The sequence below is a fragment of the Chaetura pelagica genome, unplaced genomic scaffold (genome assembly GCF_000747805.2).
Source record: "Chaetura pelagica isolate M959 unplaced genomic scaffold, ChaPel_1.0 scaffold109, whole genome shotgun sequence".
Taxonomy (NCBI): Eukaryota; Metazoa; Chordata; class Aves; order Apodiformes; family Apodidae; genus Chaetura; species Chaetura pelagica.
The window spans coordinates 8355500-8383393 of NW_009970725.1; the positions used below are offsets into that span (position 1 = coordinate 8355500).

The 27894-nt window shown below is 39.7% G+C and overlaps 1 protein-coding gene across 1 annotated transcript in view; it reads right to left on the bottom strand.

Moving 5' to 3' along the window:
* LAMA3 (laminin, alpha 3) overlaps nt 1-27894 on the bottom strand; it is a 113594-nt gene that overhangs the window by 24894 nt on the left and 60806 nt on the right. Inside the window, 15 exon segments of the mRNA XM_010006910.1 lie at nt 559-726; nt 1274-1385; nt 1485-1595; nt 2115-2266; nt 2655-2705; nt 5343-5449; nt 7470-7550; nt 9392-9501; nt 13499-13612; nt 17364-17594; nt 18539-18622; nt 19580-19681; nt 23641-23805; nt 24457-24597; nt 25332-25476. Coding sequence (XP_010005212.1) covers nt 559-726; nt 1274-1385; nt 1485-1595; nt 2115-2266; nt 2655-2705; nt 5343-5449; nt 7470-7550; nt 9392-9501; nt 13499-13612; nt 17364-17594; nt 18539-18622; nt 19580-19681; nt 23641-23805; nt 24457-24597; nt 25332-25476 — 1874 coding nt within the window.

The window sequence follows — 27894 nt, forward strand, 5'->3', positions numbered from 1 at the left end:
TCTCAGCTATGTCCTGGTTAGGAGGTAAGCCTGTGACTTTGCTTTTCTTGCTGTCTCTAATGTCCAGAATCAGGTTTCTGAACGTCCCAGACATGCAGAGAACATAAAAGGAAATTCAACCAGTGCAACTAGAACTTCTGAACTTCCTTATCCTTGTATGATCTGATCCTTCTTCAGCAGCTTATTAAAAACTGCTGTTAAATTACGAGTGTAATTTTCCTCTAAAACAGCTTCATGTGCCATAGCCTATATATTATAATACCCAGAAGCATTGCTTAACTATATGCTATGACTTTATTCTACTAAGATTCATCTAGTTATTAAATAAAGATCTACTGGTTTTCTTCCCAAGCTCCACTTGTTTTTTTCCACAAAAAAACTAAGAATGTCTTTACATCCCCTCCAGAACTACCCCGTTCCTATTGACTAGTGACAGCTACAGATCCCAGGGATACATTGCAAAATGCCCCTTCATGCACTCCATCCCAAACAAAAAAATGCTTCAGATTTAAGCTTGATCATTCTAGAGAGTAAGAAGTTGAGAGAGAAAGCACTTACACAGCTGAGCTGCTGTTCTCTCCTTCTCTGCCTCTGCCTGAAGTTGGCCAAAGTCGCGGTTCCTCATTTCTGTCATCATGCGTTGAGCTTCGGCCAGTTCTTTGGCAGCATCTCCCAGGGGCAGGCTGTTACCTTCTGCATTTGTACCATCTATCTGTTCCAAGAGCACTGAAAAGAAAAAAGTATTGTCAAAGAGATGATGTGCTTAAGCCTATGCAAAAGACAGAACTGAGAGAGCCAGCCTTCTTCTCTGAGAAAGGAATGCCTATTCCTGAAGTCCTTAATGAAGAAGATCCATTTTGCATTCATTGTATTAAGCTGAAAAATATCCCAGAAGTAGTAAGATCACATAAGGCTTGAAATTTGTCCCAAATTACCAAGTTCATAGCAATAATTTTAAGGTTTTAACTCAAAAGACACTATAATAGCAACCCAGGTTAAGTCAGACTAAAGTCAGGATAGACAATTTGTTGCTCTAAATTTCCCTGTGGTAAAACATCTCTGTCCCTATTCACTAGGTACAAAAGGAAAGCTCCTAAATTGACATTATATATTCGGTTTCTAGTAGAAAGAGTGAATTCTACAGCTATGGCTAAATTCTGATTTATTAGGTTGTTTTCCCAGAAAACTTGGGATGCTTAATTAAGAATAGTGTCAATAAACTGAAAAGATTCCATCAAACAAAACATGATAAGGAATTAGAAACTATTTCTACCTTGTATATTGTTGACAACTATTTGTATCCGTGAAAACAAATCCTTTCCTTTCTGATGAGTTTGGCCAAAATTATTAAATAACATCTTAGCTGCTTCGTAGTTCATTTCAGCCTGGCAAGGGAAAAAAGTGATTAGATTAAAAATATCTGGATGGAGCATGCTAACATGTAATCAAGAGATGTGTATTTTTTAATATATTTGGCAAGTCACCTTTTCCTGGAGAGCATTTAAATCATTATTTAGGTTAATGAATTCTGTCTCCAACTCATCTACCTTTGAACCCTGATTACGAACAACAGAACGGTAATTGTTCAGTAAGACCTGAAAAGAAAAGGAAAAAAACATTCCAATAAATCACCCATACACAGGAGACAAGCAGCAAAAATTCACTGGGCTAGATCTTTACCCATAGTGAATAAAAGCAGCATTACTGACATGAAGGCTGACCCACTGCTGCCCAAAACCTGGGCTTTTTATCTGTGAGTATACCAACTACTATTACCACAAAAAAAAAATTGTCAAGGATTAATCTGGCAATGGGAATGTTGGGGTTTTTTGGTAATGCAGAGACATGTTAAGTGCTGGAAAAAGAGATATAAGAAAACCTCAGATACAGAGCTTTCAAAGTTGAGCTGGCCTCAGTAAAAGTAGAAACACTGATTCTCTTTTAGAGCATGACATGGAAACAATAGCTGACTTCTAACAGGTGAAGCTCAGTGCTGTCAGCATCTGGTACTTGATGTGTGCTTTCTTGAAAGCTGACAAAAGATGGCATAAGTTCCTAGGTTCAGCTCCTCTCTGCTTAATCTGAAATCCACTTTTCTGTTTATGTGCACCTACCTTTAAGTCCTTGATGCGTGTTTCCAGATGTCTCATCTGCTCCAGTGTGTTGGTACTCACATGGACATTGTGCAGCTGAGACTTAATCAGCTGCAGCTCATCACCTATCGTGGTCAAATCCTTCAGCAATGTCATTACACAGCTATCACAAGCTGAAGGGAGCACGAGCAAAAGAAAACAATACCAATTATTGATATTTGATGCAGAGAACATTTCACTGAGTACATTAATAAATGAGATGTAATGGAAACAGTTTGATGCTTGGTCACCTGGTGCTGCCTGAATTAAAAAGGCAGCAAAAAAGCCCACAGTACTGGGGAGAGTGACCAAACTCAGAAATGAGGAGGCCCCTTCTACATCTGGCTAGCTGACCACATCTTTTATCATTTTTCTAAGTGTTTAGTTGAATGTTTGCTTTCAAAAGATTCACTGCAGAACACCTCCAGCCCTTTTAAAATTCCACCACATTTAAAAGAGTCAGCAATATATGTCTGAAGCCAGCAGACAGCAATCTAAATGCAGCTCTTTTTTATTACTTACTGTCACAATCTTCATTTGGATCCACATCTTTTGGTTCATGATTGAAACACTCTGAAATCACAAGACTGTCATCAGTAATCCAAGTTTTCTTATGGAAAAGTTACTATTGCCTTTTTGCCCTCACTTTTAATGATTGGTAACCATTAAAACATGGTGCTTCCCTTTCCTAAATCCATACCCATGAACAAGCTGAAATGCACAGAAGGCTTGAGCATGCCCAAACATTCAGGTCCCACTTATGCCTTGCTGAGATCAACAATTTTGTCAATCCCCAAAGGAAACTGACTGTAAGCCACTCCCCAATATCTGGTTCTTGGGTAGCAGCAGAAGACTCTCTCACATCAAGTGTGCTCAATGTATTGCTAGAATTTGCTTAGAATTTGCTTAGATATAGCCAAGACTATATCTTGAAAGCATTTTACCCAGGACACAGGTCCAAAACCCTTTATCTACTTTAGCACCCATGTTCAAACCACAGATTCTGATTCCCCAAAGGATGTCTTAGCCACTAGGAACTGAGGCATGTTTATAGCCTTTCTTTGTACCTGTCCCAGTTTACAAGATTAAGGGATAAATTAAGCTTGAGAGAAACCCAGTGTATGCATGGAAGGAGGCACTGTACGTAACAGGTGGGCCCCAGATACAGGTGGTATACAACTAACACTGCCTTCAGACTTTCTAACAAGCTAGCAAAAGCCTGTTTAGTATTGTTTACTTTAGGCCTGTTTAGTTTTGGTTTGGTTGGCTGGTTGGTTTACAAACCTTGTTACAAGAAGCTTAACACTCTCCAGGTGCATATGGGATCATAACATCCTGGATTTCTAACTTCTAGGAGACAAGAGAGGAACTAGCTCCTAAAAATGCCATAATATAGGACAGGGATCTCCCCACCTTGATGCTCAAGTTGCTTTTACAGGCTTGATGCTACTGCCAAACTCTGATTTCCTCTTGAAAATTAAAACAGTTTTGAGTATCTTTTACTCTGAAGGAAAAGGATGTGCTCAGGGTATAGGTTGCTGCTGTCAAGAGTCAACAACAGCTTGCAATTTTAGAGGTTACAGTGATAAAAGTGCACCTGAACTTTAAAAGCAGCATGAAACAGTCTGGAACAAATTACCTAGCTATGCCATTTCCGTTGACACTTGCACATTAAATCACCAGAAGTAAAATGGAATTGGTAGTGAGCACTGCTGCCAAAGGGAGACACGTGACAAAGAATATATTTGTAAGAGAACAAAGAAAATTATTCCAAAATTCAAATATGTGGTGTAATTCAGCTAACATCAGACACGTTCCAGCTGTCGCTGTGAAGTGCCAATTAAATAAAACTATTATTACAGCTTGTGCACAAACAACATCAGCCAAGACATGGTGAAACGAAAAAGTCTGGCCAAGTGCCGAACATTGCACACAAGAAACCTGCTGAAACATGCTGTGCTGATGATCACAGAGGGTTTTATTCCTAATGAAGAGAAAGAGATGGCTGATCAGAATATATCGTTGAAGACAAAATTAAAACAAACTGGCTTATTGAATTTTCCCCTACAGACTAGTTAGTCCAAGCAAACTCTTTCTTCAAAAGGAAAGGAATGATAAAACATCCAACATTGCTTGGATCTGTTCCACACAAGGTATAAATATAATAAAGATGTATTACTTCAATGATGAAGTATGAAATGAGAACTAACTGTTGAAAAACGGCACCAGCTGCCAACAGTAGTTCACATCTCTTGCTGGTTTTCTAATTTCTGTGACCATGGAAAGACAACGTGATCCTTACAGCTACTTGAATGCAATTTGAATGGCAGTGCAGAAAAGTGAAGATCACAGAAGTATTAGGACACTTCACTAACATCTGGTGAGGAAAAGCTATATACTGGGAAAGACAAATGTAATTTTATTGGAGAATGAAAATATGGGAGAATCCTGGTCCTTTTCAAGAGCAGTGGCCTATGTGTTTCTGAATAGAAACAGGTATCCCAAGGGACTGAGGTGAATTGAGGTAAAGACAGTCTGAGGAATGTAGAATTTACTTTAGAATTATAACAGATAAAGCTTCAGAATTATAATAGATAAAGCAAACATGCCACTGGTATAATATTCTTATAAGATCTTACTAGTAGTGGACTTCATGTGTGACTGATCCTGGGAAAATCAAGAACATCTTAGATGGCAGAATGGTATATAGCAGGATTTATTCAACAGTCTCCTAAGGGAAGTCATTAACTGTCTCTGCAAACAGAATTAGCTTGGATAGCTAAGAAGGCACAACCTGATGCAGACTCTGAAGATGTCACTAATTTGTCCCAAATATATTTTAAAAAGGCATATTGAGACTGCTCAGTTTCATAAGTCCATAACACAGACTGGCAAGATATGACTTGACCATTATCCAGAGAGGAACCATAACACATTTAAAAACATGCCTGTGAAACAGTGAAACAAAAATGATAATATTTATGAAGGGAAATACACAATAAAATGGCTTACAAGGGTGAAATTGATGACTCAGGACAGCCCTTCTATTACCTCAGTGTTATGTCTTAGGAATCTTGCATTTTATTAAAAATTATCTACATTTCCTATAAGCCTAAATCTTATCTTCAGTTCAACTTTCTAAGCACCTTGCTTCTCTGCCTCCCACAGAGAAAACAATACCCCTTTCCATGTTCATATATACTCACATACCTCCAGTCAGGTGGTCACAGCTAGCCAGCTGTCCATTATTATTACAATTACATTTCTGACAGTAGCCTCCATATTTTTGTGGATTTCCAAAATATCCTGGAGCACAGCTAGATAAAGAGACAAAAATATTTTTTATTAAATATTTTAAGGTACTTCTCTGAAATTCACTTTTCCTTGACAAAAACCCCCCAGTTATTCTCCTGAATAAACCTTCAAGAATTTTTTATTTGACTTAGACAAAAAAAGGGTGTATTTTTGGTTTACAGTATCCTCTGCACTATGCTAAAAATATATTTCCAAGTACTGCAGATTTTTTATTCTAAAAATATAAACTCCCACAATGCTCATATAGGAATAATTCACTGAACCTGAAGACAACACAGTGCAGACATATATACATACATACTTACAGGATCTGACAAGGCTTAATACACCAAACCACACCATTTCTGTCTGTGATCCCACCAGAAAACAAGTATTAAGAACTATCACACTGCAAGCACATGCTGAGATTTCAAGCAACAGTGACAGTGAATGACATTATCACCCCTCTGCTTGGTGATACCTCCTCTTGTCATCTGTCAGCAAGCAGTCAGTGTGAGTGATCCCTTAATATTCTGTAGGTAAAATATATTGTCCAGACTGGTTAGCTAATCTTCCTAGAAGTCACTCTGTCATAAGGTCTATAGGGGTAGTAACTCATGAGCAAAGAGCCATGGTGTGTAGCTGAGGTACTGCTAGGCCTGGAAGAGAACATCTGTCTATAATGTCAAAAGTACCAAGTCTTGAAGCACAAGATAATATGATACTGGAGGTACTGTCTTCAGGTAAGACAGTGTGACTTACTGGACTCAAGTTTCCAAATCTGACACCACCACTCCCTTATGCTTATATTCCCCCTAGATTTGAAACTCAGTAAATTTGCTTCCTCTGCCTGCCTGAAACTGCCATGCTCTGCCTCTTGTGCTTTGCCAAACTGCTGCAATCCTCCAGCCCAAGAGAGAGCTTCAACCTTCTCTCTGTACATTCCACCTGCAGAGCACATCAGAATGATTTGGGATGAATCACAGAATTATTCTAGTTGGAAAAGACCTTTAAGGTCTTTAAGTCCAACTACAACCTAACTCCACCAAGTCCAATGCTTAAACCATGTCCCCATTTAGACATCTCTTAAACACCTCCACACTCAACCATCTCCCTGGGCAGCCTATTCCAATGTTAATAATCCTTTTCAGTGAAGAAATGTTTTCCTAATATCCAATCTAAACATCCACTGGAGCAACTTGAGACCATCTCCTCTTGTCTGTTGTTTGTTACTTGGGAGAAGAGACCAACCCCCACCTTGCTACAACCTCCTTCCAGGTGGTTGTAAAGAGTGATAAGGTCTCCTCTCAGCCTCCTTTTCTCCAGACTAAACAACCCCACCTTCTTCAGACACTCCTCATGGGGCTTGTGCTCTAGATCCCTCACCAGCTTTGTTGCCCTTCTCTGGACTCACTGCAGCATCTCAGTGTCTTTCTTGTAGTGAGGAACCCAGACCTGAACACAGCCCTCGAGGTGCAGCTTCACCAGTGCCAGTACAGGGGCACAATCACTTCCCTTTCTGCTGGCCACAGTATTTCTAATACAATGCAGGATGCTGTTGGCTTTCTTGGCCATCTGTGCACACTGTGGCTCATATTCAGTTGGCTGTCGATCGGTGAAGGGGATGATGTTAAATGTTACACTGTTGCTGCTGGATAACTATGAACACTGAAGCACCATCAGGTACATTGGAGGAAACAGGGAAATGTTTCCAACTGGAAAAGGGACATAGTAAGTGGGAAGAATTAGTATCAAAAAGAGTGCATACAAGGCAAGGCACAGGGCATTCAGGCAAAGATGCTGACACTTGGAAAAAACTGTACAGTCACTAAATAGTCTGGAGAATAGTTTGCATTTCTTCACAGAGCATTGGGCTTACATCTAGAACCATATAACAGCACCACACTCTAGGAGCTGTTTATATAAACAGATACTCCTCAAGTGTGTGCACAATATGCACATATCTAAATACCACCCAATACAGAAACACCTCCTTTTATGGTGCATCTCAAAAGCTTTGGTTTCGAGAAACAAGTCACTCACCGTTCACAACGAATCCCGGTATAGCCTTCTTTGCAGAGACACTGAATTTCTCCACCATTTGCTACACAGCCAGTTGCAAATCTTTGAGAAGAAGCAAAAATACTATTGTGAGCACATGAACAATTAGGTTTTACACTCCAGAGGCTAAACTCAGTTAAATGACTTTCAGATTAACAAGTTTTTATAGCAACAAATTGCTTCTCAGCTAATTTAGTTGCCTCTAGATAAACTGCTGTAATTATTTTTTTGAAGTTTCAGTATTTTTCGTCTAAATTCCTTCCTTAGCCTAAAAAATAATCATTTCCTGACCCTCTAGACTGAATATAATAGTTTCCTACCCAAAGGAATGCCTAAAATAAACCTTTAATAATGATGTTGTAAAATAAAGCAAGTCTGGGTAGCTATTTTGCTAGGTTAGAATTGATAGCCTGTGCTAGACAACATTTCCTCCTGTTTGGATAGCTTTTTTGTTGTTGTGTTTTATGGATGGAAACATTACAGGGCATTTTTATGTAGCTAATTTTGTTTGGTTTGTCTTGTTTTGTAATTTCATTTATTTATTTATTTATTTATTTGAAGCAAGGCAGAATAGAGCTATGCACTGATTTGGGGAGCTCTAGAGTGTATCTGGTTAATACAATGAATATTTTCATCTGCTCTTTCTAGCAGACTCATCTATATTCAAACTTCTCTGGGAAGGAAAACCACTTTCTTTGCTAATGTTTGGGAAGGAGAAGGCAGGAGGTGAAGAGGGGATAGGCCACATTTGCTATTCCCATTGAACAGTTGGAATAACGAAAATCTGTACTAAAGACAGACATATCATTTGACTAGGTGGAAACCTGTCAAGTCGAATAATGCCAGGTGGGGTACATTTCCTATGTCAGGAATGGTATTTACCACCCTAAGGTGCAGGTATGAAACTGCACAAATTTATGGTCTCTTCAGATATTTCAGCACTCTTAAAGCCAAAATATACTCAGCCCCAGGCAAGCACCTGCAGAAGAGGCCAATGCTGTCAAAAACAGATCTATCAGGGAGTTCTCTGATAAATGCAAAACCTGTCTATTGTCTGCTGGTGTAAATCTCTTACTTAAGGCTACCCGATGTTTGCTAATGCACCTGACAAATACTATGTGGTTCCTTTAGCAATTAATAACTTAGTTATTTTTTAAAAAATTGTTTTTCTTTAGTACATTTCACATTTGAGAACAGGCTGATGATGACAAACAACGTGGCTAAACATACTATGCACTTAAAATACAATAAACTACCCAGTTTTAAAAGCCTGGCAACATTATTAGACCCAAGGAAATTATTTTTTTCTAGCTCAATATGTCTGCACTTCTAATGAGTCTTCCACCTGAAGAGCCACCATAACCTTTCAGAAATCCAGATCTGGGCTTATGAGCTTTCATGTTTTTAAATTATTTTACATCTTACTACATTTTCTGAATTCATGAAAACACCTTGTTTCATCTTGGTCTCCGTCTCCTGGGCAGAGTAGTGGTGTTAAATGTGAGACTAAAGAGACCTTGTATCTTACTTCAGTAAACAAGAAAGATTCTGGATATGCCCAATAAGGGAAGAGACTTCCATTCTGTATTTTTCACTAGGGAGGAATTACTGGGGGGTTTGTATCCAAGCCCATTACAACCGCCTGGGACTGCCCTATGTGATGTGCAACATGCCTTTCTGGTTCAGCAACTGAGTGAGAATTGGAACACTCAGCTTACTGAAAAAGGAAATACCATGAGACAGAGCATGAAGCTACTGATCACCTAACATGCCTCAAACGGGACTGCTGCCCTACAGAAAAAGATCATTATATTCCTATGGTTGCAAGGTTTTGTTTTGGTTTGGTTTTTCTTTTTCTCTTCCATTTTACACTGTGCTTCACTACTCATAGCCTTTTACTGTACCTGTTTGTATAAGGACAAGGACATACTCGACAGGAACCTTGAGTGGCATCTCCAAAATAACCGTCTTTACAGCGCTCACATTTCTCCCCAGCAGTATTATACTGACAGTTCTTAAAAAGGAAACAAACAAGACAGTTAACAGTGCTTTACCACTCAATATGGCTTCATTATTATTTAAAAAAAATTACAGCAAATCTACTCAGAGGATATGTTCTTTCCCTTCCACATGATCAAACATTTATTGCCAAATTGCTCTCATAACCAGGATAGATCAAGTTCAGTCATTCTTTACTTGTAGAAAGCACAATTTGCTCACTATTGTGGAAGAGCAACAGACACATAAGCAACATTAAACATATTTTTAAAGAAATTCATGCATAGTTTGTTAAGGAACATCCCATTAATGCACTCTCTATGCACTATGTCTTGATATTTCAATTAAAAATGACTATGTTTAAAAGGAACTTTCATTTTTGCATCTCAGTGCTAATTAGAAGACAGCCTTTAAAAGCATGCAATTAATTGAGTCCAAGTACATTATTGAAAAAACCCAATAAATTAATGTAAAAAAATATTTCTATTAGTAGATTCAGATCAGAATTTAATTTCCTGTACTTTCTGTAGTGTGTATGTAATTTGTATTTATCTGGGGTAACTGGAATAAATAATGAACAGCAAAGGCTGGGAAAATATTTGAAACCAATACAACTGAGCCACTTTTTCCATGACAAAACTGTTCTGAATTATATCTTAATTTAGAAACACTCTTATTCCTGGTGTTAATTGTGACACATATCTATACATTATGGGGAGCGGACAAGCAATTTGATTTTGCACTACTGAAAGCAATGGAGCAACCGTAAGAGTTCAATGTGACCAACACACAAGAGGCATTAAAGCTCCCAAGATCCAAAACTGTTCTCTGTGATGTGTAGCAGACTGATGGAGCATCCCCCAGAGCTGAGGGGGTGTACTAGTAAAGAGAATGATGGAAGAAAAAGAGGGAAAATTGGTTGGAACCAGTCACTGAACACACTGCACTTCCATGTCAGGAACCTCAATGGCTTAGGGCAATGGCTGAAGGCTTGCAGCAGAGGGGCTGCTGAGAAACAGTTCTGTCTCTCCTCTCTCCTATTATACATTCTCCTCCACATTTCTTTGCACCCAGATTCCCTCAACCACATCAACAGCCCTTCCCTCAGCTTCAGCACGTAGCAACCTCTGATTTGTTTTCATTTTGGTCAAAGAACAAAAACCACAGCTCACTTGAAAAAAGGTTCTGGGAAAGAAAAGGAAAATCTCCAGTTCACATATGGGCCATTTAACTAGCGGAAGCTAAAGTAATATAAATACACTACATTTATAAAAAGAACTATTTTTAAAAGCAACTTCTATAAAAGCTGGTGCATACATTCCTGTAAAAAGCTCATGGAAAATTCAGACTGTTTCTGAATAATTACTGTAAATTTTTAGAATCCTTATGAGAAATTAAGCTATGTAAAGAGTAAAAGAGAGGTATTTTAAAATATTTGTGTTGGTTTCATCTTGGAGAAACGTCCTTCTCCCACCCCCCCCAGGTTTATTGCCTGGCTTTTGTTTTGCTCTACAGAAATGGAAGCAATTCCATAACAGTCAAAGAAAGTTTAAAATATTTCACATATAGGCCACTGTGACTGTGCCGTGCTGTTCCTCTAGTACATAGTGTAGAAGGACTGGAGAACATAACCCAGTGCTCCCAAGGCAGAGCAGAATGAAGCCAAAGCAGCAAATCCTTCATAGGTCTTCCTCCTCTTCATCAGGCCAAAGACACCCTTGGAGTGACAACATCTCCAAATCATCAAGAGTTAAAAACTGTGAAAACTTGCAGCTGGTTCCATATGTGCCCACACAGTACAAAGAAGCCAGAGTAGAACGTGTCATGGCCTCGACAGAAGCACCTCAGTACATGGGATTACGTGACACGAAACAATATGTCACGGGATGAGCAAGTCTCAGCACCACGCTGCTGCTGAAGGAGTGTGCCTTTCAGGAGGAAGGGCAGGGACCACAAGGACACAAAGCCTGATTAATGGCAGAGGGCAGGCTTTTCCCTACACATGAGAATCAGTTCTTCTGTCTTCTCCACCTCTTCCTGCACCCTGCTTTCAGCACTGCACCCCTCTCCTCCCACCAGCCTGCAGTGGGACAGTTATCGCCTGAGCTGGGGATGACTGGACTGCTGACAGAGAGGAACAGTCAGCCGGAGCTTAGCCTGGCAAAGCCTTGTCTGGAAGCTGTCTACCCCTGGGGATACACTGCCATCTGAAAGTACTGGGGCCCTGGACTCCAGGTGAGGAGCAGGAAGGAGGCGGCCAAGCGAGCAAGCTTTGCACTTTGGATAAGACACTGTGGATATGATTCCACATTGGGGAGCTTCCTTTTCTCCTCTGCAACACCACAGGTCTTTGTCCTGTGGCTCCTCTACAGAGAGACAAACTTGCTTCTCATTAGGTGAAAGCTCATGATGGAAACACAGGCCCTCTGGTCTTTCATTTTTCACCACATTACTCTGGATGACTTTTGCTTGTTCCAGGGCCAAGTGTTCATTTAGCTCTATGAGGAGCGACCTCATCCATGTTTACAAATACGTAAAGGGCGATTGTCAAGAGGACAGAGCCAGGCTTTTTTCAGTGTGACCAGTGATAGGACAAGGGGCAACAGAAGCAAACTGGAGCATAGGAGGTTCCATGTGAATATCAGGAAGAACTTCTTTACTAGGAGAGTGACAGAGCACTGAAACAGGCTGCCCAGAGAGGTTGTGGAGTCTCCTTCTCTGGAGACATTCAAAACCCACCTGGACACGTTCCTGTGTGATGTGCTCTGGGGTACCCTGCTCTGGCAGGGGGGTTGGACTACATGATCTTTCGAGGTCCCTCCCAACCCCCAGGACTCTGTGATTCTGTGATCTATCTGAAAGTTAATCCAGCTGTGAGAAGCTGGGGACAAAGAGAAACCTAAATCACATAGTTCATGAGGTAAAAGTGAAATCTGAATTTTATTTTTTTCCTTTGTAATTTTCATCTGAAGTAAAACTTCCCCATCTCTATAGCTCTGTTATAGATCTGCTGCAGCACTTTCCTGTCATGGCCTGCCCTGCCTCTCCAGAGGAGCAGCCTGTAAGTCATCCCCTAGAATGTGCTGAATTGCTTATAGTTTCCATTAAAGCAGGAAGGTTGGTCGGTTGGTTGAAACAAAGTCAGGGGAATGACATAACGCACAGGAATGCACCGCAGGCAGAACAGATGCAGCACGAACAAGGAAGAAATAACAGAGAAGAAAGACCATGAAAGATGTTGGCACGGTTCTTGCTTACACAGTAAGTGAAAAAAAGAGTGAAGAGTATTTAAGTGGGAATTTTTCAGAACAAACTGTTCAGAGTAGCATCACGAATATAAGCTGAAGAAGCAAAGCCGGCCAAATGTCACACTTGTATTGCTATGAGGGCTGATCCACTCCTGTGGGGCTGCTTTGAGTTTAACACAGTGTGCCAGGGAGCAAAATCTCTTCCACTTTATCTTCTATAACAGCTGAAATTTTCGAATTAATCTAACATTTATCTCCTTTATCTCACCTTATTTACTCCACTATTTTTTAATCCATCTAGCTGTAAATTAACATTAGTAGATTTACTGATGCTGATTAAACAAGTGATTCTGCAGAGGTTATGCTATGCAAGAGTGCACTACTTGTCAGCAAACCATTGTATGTATGTACAAAACCAAGGACTGCATATGCCAGGACCCCATATTTGTTATAAATAACTGCAAACACTTACTTCAGTGCTAATTTGGTGACTTTTTGTGCCCTGAGCTAACAAAAATTACAGGGGAAAGAAGAAAACAAAAGCAAGGATGCAAATTATTCTTATCACCTACAGTTAAAATAAATGTATATATGTGTATGCAACTTACACTTGTTAACAGTACAAGATACAGAGAATGAGGCAGGCAAGGACTAGCTTTAGTTGCTTAGAATTTAAAAATACTGTATAGGCCATACTGCAGTAAGTTAAGTATCTGTTTCTCCATTTTTTTCCAATTAATTTATCAAATGGCGGTGTTTACTTACAATACATTTTCCAGTACCATCCTGACACCTGTTTGAATTTCCATGGCAGTTGCAGGGCACACAGCGTCCAGTTAACAATCCCTTATTCTCACGATAAAATCCGATGCCACATTCCTAGACAGTAAGTAAAGATACAAAAAAAGTATTGAGTGTTGGAGGAAAGAAAGTTTTACAGGTTATTGGAAGGATATTTTTTAATTGTTTGCCATTTAGTAGGGTAGGTCTTAATTTCCTGGCAAGCTCTTCTAAACCCCTATTGAAGTCTTTTAATGCAGTGAATGTCACTGACAAATGGACCTGAAGAAATGTCAGCCTAAGCACCTGAACCTTGTGCTCCACACTTTGTGGTAGTTGGGATTTCACAATTTTGGCTCTAACCACCGAGCAAAACACATTTCCTGTGGGCATGTACAAAGGTGTAGAACATGACTACATTTCAACCACTGAGAAAGATTTGAATATAGATTCATACTACAGACTTCTTAAAGAACAACAAATTAAAATCTCACATATTAGCTAGCAGTTATATGAAATCTTGATCTTAATTTAACTCTGGTGTATTACTTGGAAATACTTCTAATGAAGTATCTTTTACATGAATTCATCACAGCTTCAACGATAAGTCTACCCTGGACAAAGCCATGCTTACTGAGTGAGGTGATCTTACAAAACACACAGCAGTATAAGTATCTAAGTACAGGCTTGTCCCAGACACCTGGGAAGCATGAGAAGAATGTTCAGTTATTGCGGGCACAGAAGCAGAAGCACAGCCTGTCAGATCAAAGTCAGGTTTAATTACGGAACTGAACAAGAGAAAGATCATGAATGAAGCAAGGGATATAAAGTTTGTTAGCCCACACCAGGAAGGCATGAACTAATATGTTAAAACCAGATTCTTGCTTGCCGTGGGAAGGAATTCCTTGCACAAGGAATTCTTCCTAGTCATGGAGCCTTCCTGTGCACAGACCAATTCAAATATTCCTGCCCATGTTCTCTGCCCAGCATCCTCCTGGCAAACCAACCACACTAAAAATGACTGGACATAAGTCCACCCCTTCTATTCCTTAGTTCCTTTTCACCAGTAACAAAGCTGGTGTGGTGCAAGGAAGATCAGAGGCTGTATGGAAGCGGGAAAGAAAGCTGTGCTCACCATGAAGCCAACATCTCCCAGGTTCCTGCCTCCAGCAATGTACTTCTGCACTGCACCTATACCTTGGCCAAACCTTGTGGTGAGAGGCTGGCCCCAGTGGCACTCAGGAAACAAGCGACAGCTGAACTTGAAAGCCACAAATATTTTCTCACATCAGATGCACCACCAAGACCAATGGGACTAATCTGAAGAGCAAAGGCTTTGCAAGGCAGTGTCTCAAATCATGTTCCAGTGTCTTGAGGTGTAAGTATTTTATGCAGGGACAGGATTAACCAATTAATTTATCAACCATGTAACAACCAGAGAAAAAAAACAAATCACCACTTCAAAGCAGATTCTAAAAGGAATACTGAGTTTCTGCTGTTTAAACAAAAGTTGCTAGTGGCATCTTTGCCTTCTTTACATGTAGGATTAATGGGGGGGGGGGGGAAAGTATGCAGAATATTAATATCAACAGCTTTTAATACTAACTTTGGTGTGAACAAAGACTGAATTTAGAATAGGTGCTTGAAATTTTTCAGATACATTTTTTAAAGGGTGAGTATGTTCCCCGAATAATAGGGAGCCAATATACACAGCTTTGGAAGAAACCAGAGCCTGAAATACGTTAAACAGCACAACTAAGTAAAATATATACCCTAATGAATGCAAATTCTATTTACTAATAAAAGTCTCTTTTTGGAGAGGAAAATGAATCACTGATTTAAAAAATACATTCAAATGCATTAGGAAAAAATCTATGCAGCTTTTTTTCTATTTATGCTATCATCAAAGCAATACATTTGGAATAGGTGAGCAATTTGTTTTTGAAGCAGTATTTGTGATCCTGAGAAATTAATTCCACAAGAGGATAAAGCTCTAGGCACTTTCAAGTGCTTAGGACTTCAGGCTGATTGTTTTCAAGTAAACAATAATTTAAAAGCAACTTCTCACACCCGCTTTTGTTAGCAAAGTACTTTGAGACCTAAGAAGACTAGCCTTCTTATTACTTTTAGATTAAGTAATATAGAAGTTGTTATCAAATTAGCTCATTTAAAAACTAACAGAAAGGCAGAAGCAAGCGAGGAAGGGAGAATGAACAAATTACCTGTCTCAGGTAAAAATCCCTTTGAACTTGTTGCTGCTGATTCCCTTCCTGAAGGTGAGGATAGGATTGCCTCTGTTGCATATCTTGTGCTAAACAACACCCCAGGGCTACTAGCGTGACAACCAGCCATCCTACATTCCTTGGCCTCGGTGCTGGGGCCATCATTTTGCTTTAGCTCCGGCGCAAACATAGGCTGCCGTCCTTCTGGCGCTCGCCCTCTCTCTTACGCTCTCCCTTCTCCTCCAGCTTCTGACTCAGATTAACGAGGCTCGGTGCTGTGATGGGCCCCACCTTTAGACTTCATGCGTGAGTCAAGTTGTGCAGCACATATTACCATTCCAGAGGTTAACAAGTAACCCTGCAGTTCCTGTAGCTCAGTATATACCTAAGTCGGGGTGTGGCAGGCATCACCTCCTCCCCACCTTAGGCAGCCAGACAGAGGTAGGTGATTAGAGAAGTAAATCACTGCCTGAGTAATGCTGCACAAACACAGAGCTTACGAACTAGTCAGTTGAGTGAGTGTCTTGATCACTTCCTCTGGCTATGTATTTTCACCAGGTTATATAAAAAAAACAACAACCACAAGCTCAGTTTATAAAGGCAGGATGCTGAAAGCAATGGGGTGGCAGTAGAAATATAAGTCAATGCTCATCAATTTGTGTGTGGCATAGAACATCAATTATGTGGAAAATGTAAGTTTCCAGAAATATTTACAAAATTATGATGAAGAGCTGACCTGAGCAGTGGATGCCCACAGGAGACATAAGCCATGTTTTGTTCAGTCTCTCTACAGCTTCTCTGGTCTAGGTGTTATTTTTTCATTATAATTTAAAAAATGTTTGCAAGGTTACTACAGCAATTGCTGCTTTATGATAACCCTCAACCAATTTCTAAGAGAATAATTCCTTACATTTTGTGTACTTTGTACACCGTTTATCTCTCCAGGACTTTATTCTGCTGCCTTGGGAACAGTCAAGCTCTAAGCTCAGCAAAGTGACAACCAAAAAAATTACAGCTAGAGGAACAACACTGGTGACAGAATATGCAACTGCAGATAGGATTTCACCACCCTGCAGGTAACAGTATTACTTGGCAATGTTTACATTATTTTCATAAGAATATCTCAATTATTTTTTCTTTTCAAATATTTTAACTTCAACTTGACAATATTTTCCCATAAAAATATGAAAAGTGTTAGTCACTTTATGAAAATAGGAAAGTATCCAGAATTATCTAGGTTCAGGTTACTTCCCTTGGACCTTGACATGTGGGTCTCTGATAAAACAAGGAAACTCATCCATGTGTGGGGTCTGACAGGCTGTGATCAAGTCAACTCTGACCTTCCCTCCAATGAAGTGTTGACTGAGATAATTCAGCCTCTTGTAGGGCATCACAGGAGAATTCCTCATTATAGTGCCTTACACATGTAAAATGACATTCACAGTTCTGCAAGAGCAATGGAGAGTTGAATAACCTACAGCGTTTCTTTGGCAGTGAAAGTATTTGAGCCATTGAAAGTGCATGTTTAATTACTTTAATAACTAGCCTGTTCCTCTCACTAAACCAGTATGTACAGCTGTAGGCAAGACAAAAGGTAGTGGTACAGTCTGGAGGCAAATGCTTCCTACCTGACATGAGTCACCAGCGTACTCAGGAGGGCAGGAGCAGGTCTCCACGCTGTGGGCGATGCTGCCGCTTCCTGCCTTGGTGGCTTCTTCCAGCCCAACCTCACCGAGGGTCAGTCGCTGAGTCTCCGTGAAGTAAAGGCCTCTGATGTGTAAGCCATCTAGTCTAGACAGGATTATCATCAGCTCTTCTCTGGATACAGGGTTATTGCTGCTGGCATGCCTGAAATTTCCCTGCATATTAAGGGTACAAAATCAGCACAGCCCTGCAGCTTCTTAAAGAGAGTATCTGCAAAGAAGACAGAAAAAAGGGGGGAAACTCCATGGAACAGCCCCCTACCCTGCTGATTGGTGTGGAGTGAAAGAGAGGTCAAGAAAAAAAATATCTAATCAATGTATATACAGGATAGGTGGAAAAAGGAATGATGAGCATAAAAAGGGAGCTATCCTTTACTTTACAAGGTACACTGGGCTTTGAGGTATTGAAAAGTGAAAAAGCATAGAGGTTCTTCTTCAGTCATCACAATTTCTTTCAGGCATCACCCACCAAAAGGGTGGAGTAAAATGTTTTTATTTTTAAGAGTAAACAAAGTCCTAGAAATCCAGTCTTTGAGGGCTGCCTTCAAAAACTTTCTTGCTGCTAACAGACACAACATTATTGAAAACTTAATATGACTGGAAGAAACATCTTTTCTGCCTATATATGAGACAGAAGTAATCCAGTTTGACCTTCTGAGCACAGATTTGAAGTAGGAATAATCCTTCTATATTCACCTTTCTGAATGTTGGACGCCCATTCGAAACTAGGTAGCTTAGACACCAAGGAAAACAGATGACAGTTCATTCCATCCCTGTTAACTACAGTCTGAGGCTGCGATGAATCACCTTCCATTGATGACTGACTCAGTATTACTCCAGTGGCCCCTGAGGGAGTGCTAAAGGCTAGACCAGACAAGATGCCTAACTTAGAGGTGCTACATTTAGGTGGCACAAACCAAAACCCGGGTTCAATGTGGCAGTGAAGTGAAAGCCAAAATGCTTATATTTAAGGTCTACAGTATTTAAGTGTCTATTCACTCACATCATCAAGTATTTGTTATTTCTGCACATACTCCCTGCGTATTTTTTTATGTGCCACTGGGAAGAAAAGGGAGGGCCATCCCGTTGCCATTTCTTACCTCAACTAGCTGCACGCGGCCATAATACTGACGGTCAGGCAGCGGGCTGTGGCGATCTGTATGAACAACTTTCATCTGCTGGCCCTGTGTGAGAAGGAGGATATAACAGTGCTGTTTCACTGCTTTTTATGGTAGAGCGTTCAGGTGCAATGCAATTTGATGAAGCACGTTAATCCTGTTCTTTGGGGAATAAAAATTAAGTAAACCTAGGATCGCTGTACACAATTTTTGACAGTGGTAGAGCAAGCACTGGGTTGTAGTCTCAATAGGGTTTTCAGTGTTTTGCCCATTAACAATCTTGCTTTCAAAAAGAGCACCAAGATGATTAAATTAATGCTGACCAGTTTTACAGGAGCTAGTTGTTACTTTGGAGGAAAAATCTTTTTGCATTTTCAACCACTCTCCTTCGCAACCTGGTGTACAAACAACTTTGGATGCTACTGTAGTACTTTATGAGGTATATTTCCCAGTCCTAGAATACTGCATTAGTATTTCTGATGGTCTGAAGAAACAAAGCAACCTCTGTGGGAATTTCAACAAACAGTAAAAGATTTCAATTTTGGCCCTTAAGTAGTTAAATGAAAAAACTGTTAACCTGCATTTTTATCTCAGTCCCTTGAAGGCTTATAATTATGCTTAATTTGATGCAGAAGAAAATTCTCACAGAAAATGAGATTAAACATATAGAATCCAAGGTATATTTTCCAGAGCCAAGGCCATACTTGATAAGTGTGCAAGATATTATATGATTTTTTCACAGGTGTCTTTTAGAGAGAAAATCCTGCTTTATCTTTTTATTTGCTCTCAAGTCAGTAATGCTTAATAATATGTTACTTTGGCAACAGATAGGCCAAAATAACTTTGGCAGAGATAGGTGTGTTGATGGCTTTGATCAAAATGAAGTCATTTTTACAGAAACACATTAAGCTGCTATAAAAGTTAAGCACACTAGAGCATGAAAATTTGCCATGGTTGTCAGGTAACATTAAAAAAAATTATATTGGTATTGATTGAAAGAAACAATAATATTTCAAAACTTACTGTTAGTTGTATATCAGGTCTCTTATCCAGAAGAACCATGCCCTCACTAGGTAAGCCAAAAGATTTCACTTGGTAACTTAGGAAGCCTCCATATGAAGAAAGCTGTAAGAAGATGCACAAGACCAGAGATACATCACTGTATAATTACTTGATATAACTTTGTATTCAAATTTACCTCATTTTTCAGCAGTGTAAATGATGTATTTTCTCTTTGTTCTTTAGAAAAAATATGAAACCGTGTGTTGTCTGGAAGACAGCATTTTCTATTTTGTTTATTCTGTGTATCTGACATCAATTTTTTGAGCAGTTAATATTCTATGGAAGGCTACCTGCATTGTTTTTTTGTTTTTTTATTCATACCCAGGATCACACCATCTGTGTCATGAAGAAATCAGATGTTCACATGAATGTTGTTCTTTCCCTGAACCCAACAGAACACATTTGGCTTATGGGAAGTGGTGCCAGACTGACAATGGAAGTGGCAGTTAACCCCATGAACAGCCATGGATAAAAAGAAGTCAGACTAAACACGTCTAAAGGTAGCTTTCATAGGCCAGCATTTTCTAAACGTTCTACAAACATTAATCCAATCAGGAAATCTTTTCTCACAGAATCATTGTGGTTGGAAAGCACCTCTAAGATCACTGAGTCCAACTCTCAACGCAGAAAAACCCCACAACCTCAGCCTGAAGAGCATATCCTGAAGTACCAAATCTATATGGCTTCTGAATACCTCCAGGGATGGTGACTCCACCACCTTCCTGGACAGGCTGTTCCAGTGCCTGAAGACTCTTTCAGTATAGAAATTCTTTCTAATATCCAACCTAAACCTCCCCTGCCACAGCTTCAGGCCATTTCCTCTGGTCCTATAGTAATTTACTTGAGAGAAGAGGCCAACACCCACCTCCCTACAACATTCTTTCAGGTAGCTGTAGAGAGCAATGAGGTGTCCCCTCAGCCTCCACTTCTCCAAAGTAAACAGCCCCAGTTCCCTCAGTCACTCCTCATATGACTCGCTCTCTAGACCCTTCAACAGCTTGGTTGCTCTTCTTTGCACATGCTCCAGCACCTCAATGTCCTCACAGTGAGGGGTCCAGAACATCTCCATCTTTTGAAAGACAGAACTTCTATTGATATGGATGCATGTCCACCAGGTCAACAGAAGTGATTCTCCTCCACTCTGATGAGACCCCACCTGGAGTACTGTGTCGAGTTTCAGAGCCCCCAACATACAAAGGACATGGAGCTGCTGGAGGGAGTCGAGAGGAGAGCTGACAAGATGATCAGAGGGATGGAGCACCTCTCCTTTAAAGGCAAGCTTAGATGGTTGGGGATTGTTGAGTCTGGAGAAGAGAAGGCTCCAGGGAGACCTTATAGCAGCCTTCCAGTACCTGAAGGTGGGGAGGGAGTTTTCACAAGGACATGTAGTGATAGGGCAAAGGGTACTGGTTTTAAGCTGAAAGAAGGCAGTTTTATATGAGACATTAGGAATAAATTCTTCACCGTGAGGGTGGCAAGACCCTGGAAGAGGCTGCCCAGGCAAGTTGTGGATGTCCCCTCCCTCAAGGGAGGGGCCAGGTGTTCAAGGCCAGGTTGGATGGGGCTTTGAGCAATCTGGTCTAGAGGGAGATGCCCCTGCCCATGCAGGGGGTTTGGAGCTACATGATCTTGAAGGTCCCTTCCAACACAAACCATTCTGTGGTTCTGTGATCAGCAGATACCAGCTCTGTTGTAAACAGACTGTTGCTGTGGGTTGAGCTGAAACCACACTTCTTTTGGCTGAATTACAGGTGACCACAGGCGGCCTCAAACCCAACCAAGCGCATATGCTGCTGCTCAGAAAAAGACTTAGGTAAGTATGTTTGAATCACCTGCCAAACAGCTTCCTGGGGCTGTGTACGAGTGACTCAGTTCCAAACACATTGAGAGGAAAGGAAGCTCCAGGCATAGCCTGGACAGTTTTTGCTCCAAGAAGAGCCTAGGAAGAAGGCTTTTGGGTACTAGGTAAAACCAGGTGTTTTGCCACAGATATACCACTTTGTTTTGCACCTCTTCTGTTTGTCATTATAGCTTATGCTTGGTTTCAACCTGGGAGGAAGAAGTGCTTTGTCAGGTTTTGGTGTTCTGCTGGGAAGCATCAGCCTTCGAACTAACCCCTTCAAATACTTTGATGAATTACAAACGAAACACAGACATCTCAGTCCTAAATTTGTTCCTTGGATCACAAGTCCATAATTAATGCTATTATGTTTAGCCAACAACATTTTTTAAAGTATCATTTTGAACACTGGCTATATTTTGTCAACACAATCAGAACAACCTCATATAATATTTTTTTTTCAAAAATATAAGAAAATTCAAATAAGAGCTGATTTCCCATTTAACACACATTTTAGGACTGCACTATATGAGAGACTATTATGTTACTGCTTTTTAATGGTTTTTTTAAATAGGAAAATATTGGTATTATAAACTACCCTCAGTATTCTATACACACAGTATTTATTTTCTAACATTAAGAATCTGTTAAACAGAATGTTAAAATACAGAAGAGCAGAAAATGGGAATGATGTGATCAGAATTTCCCAATGACTGTTAGTTTCTGCACTGCTACAGATTTTACATTTAATTCCCTTTTAACTTTGTAAACAAAGGATAGAGGGGAAAACCCATGCTCTGCTTAATAGTAATGTTCCAGTTAAATTAGTTAAAAGGTTTAGGATAATGGAAAACAGTATTTATATTCTCATCATAATGAAAAATGTCGGAGTGATCTTGAAGGAAGTGCTATATCAAAACCTGACATTTTTCTGAGTGCAGTAATGTGAAAAATTGGTAAATTTATGACCTTGTAAAACTAGCAGCAAGATAGCATTTTGGGGCACTTTCACTACTGCAGTATTGCCTGTGCTAAAATATACACTTACACACAGCATACAGCAAAAGCAGGTCCAAAAATAGAACCATTTTACAGTGTTGTCATTGTAAATAACAGCAAGCCATGGCATGACTAGTTAGATACCATGATGTGCAACATAAAACTCATAGCACTGTTCTTAATAGCTGTGTTTAAAAGGGATTATTGCTGGCTGTATATTTTGTTATGGGAACAACACAAATCATTTTGGTTTAACACTGGTAGATAACAGATGCTTTAACATGAAATTTCTCTGAAAAATGATCTGTAACATTAACAAAAAGCCCCCTAACTAAATGTGCTCTTTAATGAGAAGATATGTCCTCTGAACATAGCAGATGGGGTGAGAAATACTGATCTAGTCTTTAAAATGAGGACTAAGAGGAACTTAAAAAAAATGTACCATCTTTGATACTAAGGTGTCTATTCCATTTGTTTCCACCTGTGTGACAGCAGGATTGCATCTGAACAAGCCTGTGTGTCCTACAACTGGCTAGCAACTATTGTCATTGTCAGAGTTCTAAATAGGAAGAACCTGGGGCTCTGGGCCTGCAGGGAACCACAAGCAATGTCCGCCTGGTCAGTGTGATCCCCAGACTGAAATGCTGACAGGTCTTAACCGTGAGGAAAATTCTGCTCCCACGCTTGAGCCGAAAGAGCAGTGAGCACTTCCAACAATACAAAGGTTAGGAAGCTAGGTGCTGCTCTTCCTAAGCAACACACTGAAAACAAAAGGTTGGGGTTTTTGCATGCCACTGAGCACGTAATAACCTTTTACTCTTTTGGAAATCTGCCTAGGAGATAAACTGTGGATTCTAAAAGATACTCATACACACTAGCAAGCTCTACTTGTTCCACGTTTCAGAAAAGTGGCTGAAGGTAGCAGCTCCCCAAATCATAGCTCCTGATAATGCTGTTTACAGAAAGACCTCCCTGGAACCAAGATGATTAATTCTGTGTTATTTGTTATAATCTTAACACCGCACTCAGAAGTAAAATGTTGCGATTCCTGGCATGGCAGGTAAGAGAGATGAGAATCTTGGGAGGAAAGAGAAACATATCTAAGACAAACATTAAGACTCTATCAACAATGCTGGCAAAATATGAATACATTGTTAAAATAGATGAGTTAGGTGTCATTTACCTTCTCTCCTAGGTAAGACGGAGGTGCTTTCCAGTACAAGCTACGCACTGAAGCAGGCAATTCTTGAACATCAGCCACTACACTATTACTGACCGGATTGAAAGTGACCGGAATGTCAATATTTTCATCCTCTGCCTCCAAGCGCCAGCTCCTCATGTCCACAAACTAACAAAAATACACAGAGGAAATAAAAGCTTGTCTCACTGTTTATTACACTTTACCTGCACGAAGTAATGGGAGAAATTGTTTAGCCACTGTAACTCCTTAGCACAGAATTCAACCCCTTCAGAGCCAGACTCAAGTCTTTGCATAATGAACAGTGCAAGGACCTCAAAAGAGAGGGTAAGTAAAAATCTATTGTTTGTTCTTCTCACACTTGATGTCATGTCTTTTATATAGGGAGGGAAGAAAGACAATTCTTACAATTTTTGTAGAGCCTGTCACACAGTTCTTAGGTTTCAAAATACATCTGTGATACAGTCGTGTAAAAAGATGTGCTTATCAAAGCAACCTGAAGAAGACCATTGATTTTAATGATGAAGTAGTGTCTGAACACAAAGCAATACATGGCCAGATCAACTTCAGTCCAACTAATGATTTGTAAACAAACAGGTGAAAATGGCCATTTCTGCTGAAAGGCACTTTCGGACTACACCGAAGTCTTAATACTGCACTGTGTCTGCACTATTGCTTGCAGAATATTACTCATCTTGAGAAACTAATAAAATATATTTACAATTTTGGAAGAAATCTGGCATTTTCTTAATGGGATAAATGTAGGTTCATGATAACAAAGAAAAAAACTATTGGATACACCTTGGTTCTACGACGATTTGTGCTGCGACAGCTGCTGGTTGCCCCAAAACAAAAGCAAGAGGTGCATCCCTTGGGATTAGAAGGGTCCAGATAAAAGGATCCTGGTCGGCAAGTATCACATTCTGCACCTTCAACATTCTCCTGTAAGGCATAGTTGAAAGAAATCTCAGAATTTTCCTTTCAGTTTTGGTGAGTCCCCCAAAATCTCCTGTGCATAAAATAAATCTTCTAAGAGAGTATTTAAATGTATGGAAACATCAATGAAAGTGTGTGATTTTCTGGATACAACATACTCCAAATGCAAATAAAACTGACTTCTTGGAGACTATCTTATAAAGTGAATCACTCAGTAATAAATACTAGTCAGAGACAGCTGATAACTTCCCTGCCAAAACCCTCCTGCTGGCTTTTCCAAACCTACAATATAAAAGGTCACTTGTGAGAGTTCACATTTACCACATTTAATTATGCAGATCAGAACAAAAGATATCCTGGATATAATGATGTGGTGAAATGTCAACTGACCTAATATGGCTAAAAAAAAGCATGGAACCTGGTTACCATCCAGAAGCCAAGATGCAGGTGCATCAAGCAGATCTGTCCAGGGTACAGACTGCTTCAGTGATTCAATGGACATCTACTCTGCAGCTCTGTAACACCCTGCAAACCCTAAGACTGCCTGCAAAACTGACAGATATTGAACTAGTTAAAAAAAATGGCATTTAACTGCAACCATGACAATCTGTGCACATACAGCAAGGTGTGATGGTTTTGTATGCCTGCACTTAATCAGATCATTCAGCCCATTAAATTCAAAATAGTCACTGATGTGCAAACGATGCTTGTGAATGCAGAAGTAATTTGATTTATCTAACCTTGCAGAGACAAATTCCTGTCTGGGGATCACAAACATCTGGTTCTGTTCCATCTCTGTTGCAGTTACATGGCAAGCAGTTTGGGAAACCATAAGTACCAGGAGAACACTGATCACACTGTCGTCCTTTTATTCCTGGTTTGCATCTTTATCAACAAACACAGAGGAAGGAAGGGAAGATTAAAACAAAAGGCAGGTGGATCTTTGAAGTGATTTCATGGGTATGACACAACTTTATGATTTTCATGGAGAAACAGCAGTCGGTTAGTATTATTCTCAGGCTTGAATGGTGAAATGGTTTATATGGTCATGGAACTGATTAGGAATAGATTGGATTTTGAAGGATATAAATGTTCACAGAGGAATTAGACTTCTCCAGCTATTCAGTGCTTGCACTGCAGAACTACTCTCTCTATACACCAAAGTGCAAAACATGGATGTTGCACATAGGTAAGCAGAGCTGGAAGAGTAATTATAGCTGGGGATATGGTTGGGCATTTCTCAAGGCACTCACTCAACTGCTAAGAAAAAGGTGGAAAAGCCCAGGCACATTAATAATTACAGAGACCTCAACTTCCCACAAGTTTTGGATTAGTTTCCAACTGTTCACAAAGGATAAAATCCACTTTGTTCACAACAAAGGCTGAATGCTTTGGATTTACTTAGGTGAAGTACAGAAGATGCAAAAAACAATACCAAACTATGAACAAGGCTTGAGACAAGAGGGAGCATCTTTCAGTGGCAGCAGATAATTCATGCTACCTTTACAACAAACTTGCACAGACTGATGAAACTAGTGAAAATGTAGGTGTGATGATCCTTCTTTCTTCTGCCTATGCTGATCAACTGTCTGTACCAGCCCAAAGCAGGCTTCAAGACAGTAAACACCCATTGATAAAGAATGCCTGCCACCACCACCACCCCCCACATATTTACCTTTTAGTTGTGATAAGATTAATTTTAAAATTCCCAGCAAGTTGGTGGAGTCTCCTCTGGCTATCAGCATTGCATTTGTATGTGCACTAACACTACAAATTTAATGGAAATAAACAGCTAAATTATGTGGACACAGTAAACAGCTAAATTGTGTGGATAAGGTAGATCATACTTCATGTAATTACATGAAAGCAATTTCTCAATTCACCACACCATGGGTGAGGTTTCTTAGAGTCTCTCCCCCAGGTAACAGGAGCTGGATGGGGACTTTGAACTACTTGTAATCCACAGAAGGAAAGCTACTAATCAGAATGTAGTAGTTAGGTACATGCTTCAGCAAGCAGTTCAAAAGTATATGTTAAATTTGGAGTTTTGCTTCACAATATGTTACCAATAAGCTGTCATTTCCTTGATATTACCAAGTAGGTTGCACATGAAAAACACCATTATAAACATGCAATACAGCTTTTCACTGAAATAGAAAAATCTGACTATTTCTGCAAAAGTTATCCTCAACATACTTGAGCTGAAATACACCAAGCCCTTTTTTTTAAGTATTAGGTTTTAGTTAAGTATTTACTTGTTTATTTTTGCATAGTATTTATTATTTTATTTTGTATTGCATGGGGAAAATACAAGCAGAGACTAATAAGTGCATCAGGAGATAAAGAATATGTCACATTACAACACTGAACCCCAACTTCCACACATGGAAGTTAATATTTTGCCCTTGGGATAAGACAATTATTCACTTCCTATAAAAGGACAGACTTAGGAAAATAATTTTAATTCAGGAAATGTGACGATTCTGCAAAAAGGAGTATTCTCTGTCATATTTACAGGATTAATGACAGAGGAGGAAGGATGATATATCTCTCTGTTAGGACCCTGCAAAAACATAGCCCAACCAATCAAACTCAACTAATCCTGGCTCTACACAACCTACTATCAAATATTTGCACTTGCTATTTAAGGACTCGATCTCCCCCAGGAAGTAATACAAACATACAACTATACTAATACTCACAGCATCTGAATTTGAGATAATTCGCTATGATCGGGTCTGTATGCTATGTATATTTTAGAGAATATAAGTAAGAGAATAAAAGTGAAGAATTTATTTTTATTTCACTATGCTGAGTTACAGAAAAATAAGCATATGTCATACAGAAGACATAATTTTCAGGGCAATTATCAGCTATGACTCCAACTCAACAATATTTTCCAGACAGTACCTACCATCAAAGTTTCTCCAAACTCATTGCAAATATTCAGGCTTTACAGTACTGAAATAAAACCACTGGACTGAAACCCAGACATCAAACTGTGGAAGGTCAACTTCAATTTTTAAAGAATTTAGGAAATAACATACATCATTACAAACGATGTAAGTGTCCAGAAGTCAGGACTTCTCATCTGAGGTCCTCTAAGAAACTAACAGATTCAGGGACTTACTCTGGCATGTCACAGAAAAACAGAATGCAAGCCCAGGAATCCCAGATTCCACCATGAGTTACCTGCACCAACCACGTTTCCATTAAAGAATTGTGGGTACCCCTGAAACAGCCGAGTCCTCACTACTGCCAAGCACTGCTTAAATCCCTGTTCATCATCATCCAAGTCTCCCA